The 10724-nt window shown below is 39.8% G+C and overlaps 1 protein-coding gene across 1 annotated transcript in view; it reads right to left on the reverse strand.

Moving 5' to 3' along the window:
• Positions 1 to 10724, reverse strand: part of LOC111741446 (nesprin-1-like) — a 137943-nt gene that overhangs the window by 34531 nt on the left and 92688 nt on the right. The window contains exon 36 of the mRNA XM_023532163.1: positions 6363 to 6525. Coding sequence (XP_023387931.1) covers positions 6363 to 6525 — 163 coding nt within the window. The remainder of the gene's footprint in view (positions 1 to 6362; positions 6526 to 10724) is intronic.

The raw sequence follows: 10724 nt of genomic DNA on the forward strand, positions 1-10724 counted from the left end.
TTATTTTGCATGTGAATATCCAGTTTTCCTAACATCATTTTTAAAAGAGATTATCCTTTCCCCATTGAGTAGTCTTCACTCTCTTGTCAAATATTAGCTGATTGTATATGCACAGGTTTATTTGTGGGCTCTTGATTCTGTTCCACTGGTCTGCCTCTACGCTAGTACCATACTGTTTTGACTATCATCATTTTGCAATATAATTTATAACCAAGTTTTGTTTTTCTTTTCAGGATTGCTTTGGCTATTTGGGGTCTTCTGTGGTTCCACATTGTTATATTGTTGTAAAGACTGCTATTGGAATTTCGATAGGGATTACATTGAATGTATAGATGGCTTTAGTTATATGCATATTTTAACAACATAATTCTTCTAAACCATGAACATTGGATTTCTTTCCATTTAAAGACATCGTGTCTTCTACAATATCTTTTTTCAATGTCTTCTAGTTTTCAATGTACAAATCTTTCGCTTCCTTGGTTAAATTTATTTCTAAGTATTTTATTGTTTTTGATGCTATTATAAATGGAAGTTTTATTTCTTTTTCAGATAATTCATTGTTAGTATATAGGACTGCAACTGCATTTTGTAAATTGAATTTGTATCCTACAACTTTATTGAATTTGTTTTTTTATCTAACAGTTCTTGGAGTCTTTAAAATTGTATATATAGATAAGATCATGTCATCTGCAAACAGACAATTTCATCTTTTTTGATTTGGATGTCATTTCTTTCTTTTTATTGCCTGACTGTTCTGGCTAGGACTTCTAGTACTATGTTGAATAGAATTGGTGAGAGTGGGTACCCTTTGTCTTGTTTCTGATCTTAGAGGAATAACTTACAAATTTTCACCATTGAATATGATGTTAATTGTGGGTTTGTCATATTTGGCCTTCATTATGTTGAGGTACATTCCTTCTATAGCCACTTTGTTGAGAGTTTTCGTCATTTGAATTTTGTCAAATGCTTTTTCTGTATCTATTGAGATGATCTTATGATTTTTATCTTTTATTCTAGTAATGTGATGTATCACGTTTATTAATTTAATATGTCGAACCATTGTTGCATCCCAGGGATGAATCCAATTTGACCACAGTGTATGATCTTTTTAATGCAATGATGAATTTGGTTTTCTAGGATTTTGTTGAGAAATTTTGCATTTGTATTCATTGAGGATATTAGCCTGCAGTTTTCTTTTCTCGTGGTATCCTTATCTGACTTTGGCATCGGGTAATATTGGCCTCATAAAATGAATCTGAGTTTCTTTTTCTTCAATGTTTTTTGAAGAATGAAAAAGACTTGTTTTAAGTGTTTGGTAAATTTCACCTGTGAAATCATCTGGTCTTGGACTTTTGGTTGTTGTTCTTGTTGGGAGGTTTTTGATTAACTGATCTTTCTTTTTTCTTAATGTAGGCATTTATTGCTATAAACCTCCCTCTTAAAACTGCTTTTGCTGCATCTCATAAGTTTTGGTGTGTTGTATTTCTGTTTTTGTTTGACTCAAAATATTTTTTTCATCTCCCGTTTGATTTCTTCTTTGATCCATTGGTTGTTCATAAGTGTATTGTTTAATTTCTAAGTATTAGTAAATTTTCTAGCTTTCTTCCTGTTATTGATTTCTAGTTTCATATCATTGTGGTTGAAAAAGGTATTTGATATAATTTCTATTTTCTTGAATTTGTTGAGACTTATTTTGTGGCCTAACATATAATCTATCCTGGAAAACGTTCTGTGTTCTGAGGTGGGGGTGGAGTGCCACTGCTGGGCTCTGCAGTCACCCCTCTTTGGGCAAAGTCACAGGGCGTGTTCCCTGCCAGGGCAGTGCCAGTGGTTGGACTCCATGACTGAGCAGGGCTGTAGGCTGGGATCTATAATCGCTACTGGTCATGTGGGGTCTCAGATTGTGCTCTCAGACCAGATAATGCTGGCTGGACTCTGGTCAGGTGGGCCATAGGCAGACTTTGCAGTTGAACTGGCCATTAGGCTGTACTCTGTGAGCATGCAGGGCTGCAGGCTGTGCCCTGGATTTGGTGAGGCCACAGTCTGGGCTTCGCCATCAAGTAGGCCACTGACTGTACTCCCTTCTTGGGCAAGGTTACTGGCTGAGCTCTCTGGTCAGGAGGGGCCTCTAGCTGTATCTAGCAGTGGGTGGGGCTAGAAACTGTGCTCCATGGTCAAACTAGGTCACTGTCCAGGCCTTCTATTTAGGTAGAGCTGTAGGCTATGCTTGGTGATTGGGTAGGGTCTCTGGCTGGGCTCCCTGACTGGGTAAGGTTGCAGATTGTGTTCAGCAATCAGACAAGGCCCTAGGTTAGATTCTACTGTTGAACGGTGGTGTAGTTTGGGCTCCATGACTGGATGGGGTTGTAACCTGGGCTCTGAGTTTGCCCAGGGTTGCTGTTCAGGCTCCCTGGTTATGTGGGGCCAGAGGCTATAGTCAATAGCTGCCTTGGCTTCCTGCCCAAGCAGGGCTGATGAATGCACTGTGTGGCTGCCTGGGTTCTCTGGGCAGGTTTCCTGGTGGGGCCAGATTTAAGCTATGCTCAGCTATTGGGCAGAGCTGGGAATTTATTTCCCTTCCCAGGCAGGGTGGCAGGAAAGACTCCAAGGCTAGTATGGCCCATTGTCTGTTGTCTGCAGACCCAAATCAGGCAGAACTGCCTGCTGAGCTCTGAGGCCGACAGAAACCACTGGCTGAGCTCTGCTGATGGGCAGAGAGGCCAGCTGAGTTCTCTGTTTGGGCACAGCTGCCAAGCAGGAATGCAGTCCACCCAGATCTGAGTGCTGGTTGCCATAAGCCTCACCCCTCTTTGTCTTTCTCTGATCCCCAGTGGTCAAGCCTCACAGATTCCCCCAGTGATCCCCACGAAATGAGACCCAAGAGCCTCCTGGGAAATGCCCCACAATACTGGAGGAGCTGGATGATCACCTTGGCTTCTCTTTTCCCTCTGGAGAAACTAGGCCCACGGACCCTTCTTGATGATGTAGGCCCAAGGGGGCCTCTTGGTGCGATGATGTTCCAGCCTGGGGAGGGGCGATGTGGCCAGAGGCAGCCGCTCCTCCTACTCTTCTAATTCTATCCTCTTGGTCTCTGTGGTCCAGGGGGATGCTTCAGCCACACACCTGGATTCTGGGATTTTCACAATGGTGTCTTGTCTATGCATAGTTGCTTGTTGGTCTTCTCGTGAAGGGGACATAGTCAAAAATAACCTCTGTTGACATCTTGGTGATGTCGCTCCTCCATATACTTCTGAATCTACCTTGGAGCAGACAGTCGGGGGAGCCACTGTGGGAACCAGTGCTGGGGTATGAAAACCACAGCTGTAACTGATGGATTGCTGAAAGTGCAGTGTGGACAACCCCAAGAGTTAAAAATTCTACTTTTTTTTTAAGGTTGTGGGGGCACAATTTTGTGAGGTTTACCTCCAGGAGCTCAACCAAGTTCCCACAGTATACATACCGGAGAAAAATTCCTTTGTGCTTCGGCTCAAAAGTTCTTGTTATAATTAATATAGGAAACAAGGTTTGAGGCGTTTTATAATTTTATATAAGTGCCCTAATACAGATAAAGATTTCAGTCTCAGCTTTAACCTGCATTGGTAATGGTTTCGAATTGTCATCTAGTGTCTCTGTATTTATTCTTCTTCATCTATAACACAGAAAAATTTGACAAAATATCCTCCAAAGCCATCTCAAGTCTACATACATTTCTGCCTAATTACGTCTGTAGACTGACAAGAGAAACGTAGAAATTCCACATAGGGAAACTGAAGAAAATGCATTTCTGATCAATTTAATCTACTTAAATATTTGTCCGAATTTTTCCCCTTTGGAGACAGATTATTATTTATACCTGTCTTTTACAACATGGATTCTCAATGCTATAATTTTTATAGAATCATGGTCAAACATTTCCTATAAAGGAAAACTGTAGCAATTATAGTATGATTAAAATAAAATTTGCTCAGTATTCCCTTTGTGCTGGGTGCTGTGTTAAATGCTTTTCTTGTTAATTTTTACAATAACACTACGAGCCATGTTCTCTAATTCTATACATAAGGAATTCTTATGCTTTCTACACATAAAGAATTTGAGAATTAAAACACTTTATTACTTTGCCCCAGGTCATGCTGAAAAGTGGTGAAGCCAAGATTTGAACCCAGGATATCTATACTTTTAACTACTGTGTATGTTTTTTTAAACTTTAATTTAAAAGTTAATTAAAAGGCAATATAAACATATATTAATATATTTAAAAGTCAACAACTACTATTAAGCCTCCAATGAAGCAGTGCCCTGAAACGACCATTTCCATCTCTTTAACTCTGTCTTTCGGTTTTTACTTCTATATTTCTAATTAATTTTGTTATATAACTATATGCACATTTTTCCATTTCATGTTATAGAAATATAGTTGTCAAAGTAAAGGAGTAGGACATCTTTTTATGTTGCTATTTCTTGATTTTTAAATTTTAGATATTTTTTAACATTACTTTTATATTACAATTTTCATAATTTTTTTCTGTCCATTTTCTTTATTCTTTTTGGGGGTGCTTCTAAGGAATAATTGAATTGGAATTGAAAACTCTTATATGAATCCTGGCTGCTATAGAAACCTGGCTAGTGACACTGTGGGAGCTGGTACAGTGGGGTGGGAGTCACATCTGTGGTCCTGAGCCTTTTGTTTAATCTCTATTTTTAATATAGTGGCTCCAGCCTCGATGGTGTCCTGTATCCTCATGTCCTAAGTCCCTCTGGTCTGCTTGCTCCAGAGACTAATCTTCTGGTCTTCTTCTGGGGAAAATGAGGCAGAGTCGCCTGACTAGCTGGGCTTAGCGGGCAACTGCAGTCTAACCCCTCCTTATTCAGACTTTCAAGCAATCTTCCATTTTAAAGCCCTATGGACTTGATATCTCCACTTCCTGAGGCTCCTTGAACTCTGTGGCATGAATGAGCTTTCTCCATCATTCCTCTGTTAACACCATCACGAGTCATCTATCCACTTTCTATCTTCCAAAATTCTGTTGGATGTCTGTCATCTCTATCATCTTGTCTCCTGTTCTCTTTGCCATTGTGAGTTTTGACCCTTTTTTCCACTTTACTATCATTTTATTTAGGTTTAGCAGTGGATGGGGCTGTAAGTACATCTAATCGATTTGCCATATTTAGCTAGATACTATTTTGATGGTCTCATATTTGCTAAATTATATCAGTCATTAGATTTTAACTTTTATCACATGTAGATATCATTACCATGTTCCCCAGGAGAATCTAGGGAACTGGGGGGCCAACTATGACACCACAGTTTGATATCAGAATTTCAAATATCAGAGAGTCTATCAGAGTATGTTAATCTTACAATTGAAAATATCATTCTAACAATTAAAAAAAATAAATGATAAATTAAATATTAAAGTAACCCTAAATGTAAAAAATATATTTTAATACCTATTCTCATTGGTTTAAATAGTTTGTAAAATAAAGTATATAAACTATTTCACAGGATTATAGAAATAGGTCTGTTTGTAGTTTTTAGACATTTTTTTAAGCGACTTGGCTACAGTGGCCTAAATATAATAAAAGTAAGCAGAGTATGGATAGGATTTTCAAGGACAATCTAAAGGTGGAGTGACAATACTTCTTTAGAGGGTTTATGGTATTTGGTACTGACAACTGGAGTCTGCTATGCTTAGTAAGAATAAGCAAGGGCCGTGGGAGGTGAAAATCCCCTCCGTTTGTATTTTTCAGGGCCACCTTCTTTTGCTTTGTTGAGTTGTGTATTGTATGCTGGTGCGATGTGCTGTCTTTGCAGCACACATGAAGGTGAGTTCACGGTGTGTGGTCTGCAGGTCATGCAATTCTTCTTGCAAAACAAAATTTTAGACTCTAAAATCTCCAAGTGTGCGCTGTAATCTTTCCCTGAACACTACTACATGTAGGTGAGGGGAAGGCTCTTTTTTAAATCTATGGCAGCGGGCTAGGGACCCACAAATAAATAAACAAAACTGTCAGCACTGTTTTAGATACATCATTGCAGCTCAGCCTAACTTACCATCTTAGGATGGCTTCCTGGTGGACCAACAACATTGACCTTGGTGGACCAACAACATTGACCTTGGTAAACTAACAACATTGACCCTACGATGGCATATCTCCTTAAGAGTCAACTCTGTGGTGACATAGAACCTATTTGCCCCCAACACTTGCCTAGCCAAGGCCCCCTTCCCTTTCTCACTAAACCTGCCTAGCTTCCTCCTGATTTTCCATCCCAATTTTACCATCTCACACCCACCCCTCTATCCTGGCCAAGAGAACAGATATTCAAGAGCCTATTTGCTTTCTTCAATTGTTTTAAGTTTTACCTGCTGCTCGTTAAGCTTTCTCTGTATTTCCTCCGAGTCACAGGAATCATAGACTATCGGCTTGGCCAGCTCTGACTCGATGAGAGCCAGCCACGTCCGCAGGCTGCTCATGTTCTTATCCAGCTGCTGCACAGCGACCAGAGTCTCCTTTAGCTTCTTCACCCTGTGGACAGACAAGGGGCGACATCAGCTTCTGCGAGCGGCCTCACTCATGCCTCCCTCCTGAGCAGCAGCAAGCACTGGGTCTGAAGCCAAACTGCCAGGCGCGTCCCAGCTCAGCCACCTACTGGCTGCGTTAACTTTGGGCGGTTGTACAACCTTTCTGTGTCTCCGATTCCTCATCTATAAAATGGAGGTGAAGTAAGAGTACTTGTGAGAATTAAGAGTTGAATAATGCATGGTATGTGGGAAATAGTTAATAAATATTTGCTATGATCATACTCAACACAGCCATACATAATATAACTGGGACAGAAACCTCATGGTTGAAACAAAAATTGTTATTTCTACAAACAATTTACTAATTTATACTCCTATGAAGAATTCTTGGGAGGAAAAAAAATGAACATTTCCAATGATTTGTCACCAAACAGACTATACATCCACAGTTCTGATCATTTTGGCCGGCCCTGGTGGGATGTATTTCGGCACCCGTGTGGCAGAAATTCAGTTAAAAGAAGAAAGCACACTTAAGGTGAACTATTAGTGAGTTATCACTGAACTTCAGCAATTTGAGTTTTACCATTGCCAGATCACAGTAAAGGTACCTGAGGACCCGGGAGATTGTAAGTGGCAGAGGGCAGTTACAAGGCCGACCACTATCCAATCCTCTACCTGCAGAGCCTAGTTCAGTCCAGTATTCACTACACAGCATGCTTTAAAAAAATTCTTTTCAGAAAGGAGTAAATACCCATTTGTTTAAGATTGCCATTTATCTAACAATCATGTGTGAAACCGTATGTGTAAGATGCTGGGCAGATGAAATAAGTAAGACTTATTTTCCTGATGAAATGTACAATTCTGTCCAGAAATATGGACTTACTAACAATGAAATATAACACAGTCTGGTAAGAAATAAAGTAAAGAAATGAACCCAGTCTCTGACTAATAAACCAGGAGTGACCAATTCTGTCTGGCCACATTCAGATAATCATTCATTCATTCATTCATTCATTCATTCACCATTTGTTCATGTCTTTATTCCTTCTACAGACATTTATTGTACTAGGTAGTCATGGTGCAAGATGACAAAAATGCAGTGATGGCTAAAGGTTCATCCTTGCCATTGAGGAGCTTAAACGCTGATAAAAACAGGGAAATGAAGAACTAACATTTGAGCTGCATCTTGAGAGGTGGATACAAGCCAAGCAGAATATTTCTGACCTAGGAAACATGAAGAAGAAAAGCAGAGATTCTGAAGGCAAATAGCGTTGTTACTCTAGGGAGATGGGGGTAGAGAGGGTGGAAGATGGTGGCAGAAGGGAGATGAAGAAGAGGTAAGAGATAAGACTGAGGGGTAGACTAGTGTAGGATTATGAAAATTCTGTAGCAATAAGACAATGGGGTTGGATGCAGTTTTAAAAATAAATAAGAACATTGCCAAGACTTATTAGCAAAAAAAAAATGATAAGATCGGTTCCGATTTTGAGTAACTGTGAAGTAAGGCTCTTGTGAGAGCCCATTCGGGAAGTAAACAGAAGAGTCAAAACAGCTTCCATCGAAGCCTACACTTGGAAAGCAGAGCAGAAGTGAGAATTAGATTGATAAATTCACAAATTGGCATGATGCGAGGCAGAAGGAGTTAAAGATTTGTTTTCCAATTGGGCGACTAGATGGATGCTGCTGCCTCAGAGTGTACGGGACGAAGAGCAGGTCTTTGAGATTAATGGCACATTAAGTTTAGGGTATGATGAGTCTGAAGGATCAGGTAGACATGGAAATATAGTTCTTAGGTCCAGAGAAGAGGCTAGAGTTGATTGCATTGGTTTAGGTGCTGTTGGTGTAGAGTTGATCCCCTATGAAAGAGTGTGAACTAATAAATATGAATTTTAAAAAGCTGTTTAAAGAGGAGGAATCACAGATGAAGAAAAAGTAATCAGAAAGGAAGGAGATGAACCAGGAAAGTATAGCTTAAAACTAAAGGCAGGAAAAATTCAAGAAGGAAGCTTTGGTGGGGAGGATAAGATTAATGTTGTTTAAGGGTAAAATTTGCAACAAGTAGTACATAGCCATAAAGATCTAAGGCACAGTATAATAAATATTGCCAATAATATTGTACTATAATTATGTACTGTGATAAATATCACTACAATGACGATCATATTAAAAAATGTAAAAATGTCAAAGTAACAGGTCGTATACTTTAAATTTACGCAATGATATATGTCAAATATATTCATTAAAAAAGGTGTTGCTTAAAGTACAATCTGCCTCCTTTATTAGGTTCATCTGGTTTGCCTCATATAAATGCAGATTCCTAGATCCCAACCCAGTCCTACTGAATCAGAAACTCTGTGCTCGTGGCCAGGGAATCTGCACTTTTAACAAGCACTCCAGGTGAGCTTTATGCAGGCCGCTGGTCTCCATGCTCACATGCTGAGCAGGACAGTATGACAAGGCTTGAAAAGAGGACCCAGGACCTAACAGAGGGGCTCTGCTGACCCTAAGTCAGTTGTTCATCAGGGGCTGTGGAAACAAAACAAATTGACTGCATTTGGGTTAAGAAATAAACTTAATGGTAAGTGAACACTGTTTGTTATTTAAAAAAATTAGGTAGTGAAGATTGAATGAATACGGTATGGAACCTGTAGAGTGATCCAGCGACTATGCAAAATTGATTGGTTTGTTTTGTTTAATGAAATTTAATATTTAGAATAGCTTCAGAACATTTTTAAGCAGAGAACAAGGAACCATGGAGACGACGCCAAAGACAGAAGCAAAAAAGGTGGAGAGAAATTACAGGTGAACGTAGATGATGGAGCGAGGACACGGAGGAGGCTGGTGGAGGTCACAGGGCAGGGACAGATAAATTAGTTTTGGAAGGTGTTTTCCAAGTGAGGGCAGGGTGAGAGCAGGAGTTTGGGGGAGATACATAGTATTTCTTAACTATTATTACAAAAAAAAATAGCAGCAAAACTCAATGATTGGATTACTGGCTGGTGAGGGCCTGCCATGGCCGAGTCTGCATAGATGGCTCTAAAAAGAGGAGATGGGGACAATGAGCACATGATCGGTGACGTCTAGCATGGCCCTTATTCAAAATTCAGTTTTGCATTTAGACCATAAATCCTGCCTTTCGGTTCAAGACATGTGTTCACCTTATTGACACCGCTCATGATATAAATGAATGGCAGATAAGCAAAATCCTTCAATCTCAGAGATGTCAACTTGGATTAATTAAAGAGGTATCTGCTTTAAAAATGTCAAGCGCAACGTGACTTTTTAAAATTCTGGGAATGTGACATATTTCAAGGCAACGATCTGCAATCGAATGCTCTCAGACTGACCACTTGCACGCAAAGTCATCAAGTATTTAGCTCGATTACTTTCAAACAGTTAACGAGGTGATTCTGGAACTATGACTGTTAAAGCATCACTGCTCTCAAACCTCACGTGCCAACTGCTCACTCTCTTCCCACCTCCCCCCTTGCTCCTCCCCAGGTGACTCGGATGGGCTTCTCTGGTCAAGAGCTCTGGAGAAAATGCCTTATAGCCAAAGTATTTTCAGCCTTTCTATTTATTTCTGATCGCATAAAACTGGTATCACCGTTGCTATTACAGTTTCTATAAATCAGTGTTTGTCCCTCGAGTGAAAATCTAGTCATGATACAACCACTTTCCTCTTGGTCATACAAATGCTTTTAAGAGGATTTCCAGTATGGTTAGCTCTTAATACTAATACCTATATTCCACTAATTATAATAAGAATAGTACCTGTATTTGAATAATGTTTCAGTTCGTGAAGGCACCTTTAGGTGCATTACCTTGTATTGTTTGGGAAAAAAAGTGTATTTAAAAATTATGTCCATATGCCACAAGACAGTCTATAGATCAGGATGGAAAGCCTAAGTTGCAATGTTTATCGTGAGTCATAATTCTTTTCAAGATAAGGCTTCTCTAATTAGCTTTATAAATATAAATTGTGCCTTGCGCTCAGGATATTTCAAGGTATTGGCCTTGAACAATCATGTCAAGAAGTATTACCTAAAACCCAGTCACCTTTCTCTCAGATACAAGATAGAATCCGCTTGAGTGTCCGTCAGTGAATGACAGTTTTACAATGGCTCCTGGGTGCAAAGCTCAGGGGGCACATCCTACCAATGGTCACGGCATGGACTCAGGATTGACACGGTCCTGGCTACC

This window comes from Pteropus vampyrus, unplaced genomic scaffold (assembly GCF_000151845.1).
Source record: "Pteropus vampyrus isolate Shadow unplaced genomic scaffold, Pvam_2.0 Scaffold78, whole genome shotgun sequence".
Classification (NCBI taxonomy): Eukaryota; Metazoa; Chordata; class Mammalia; order Chiroptera; family Pteropodidae; genus Pteropus; species Pteropus vampyrus.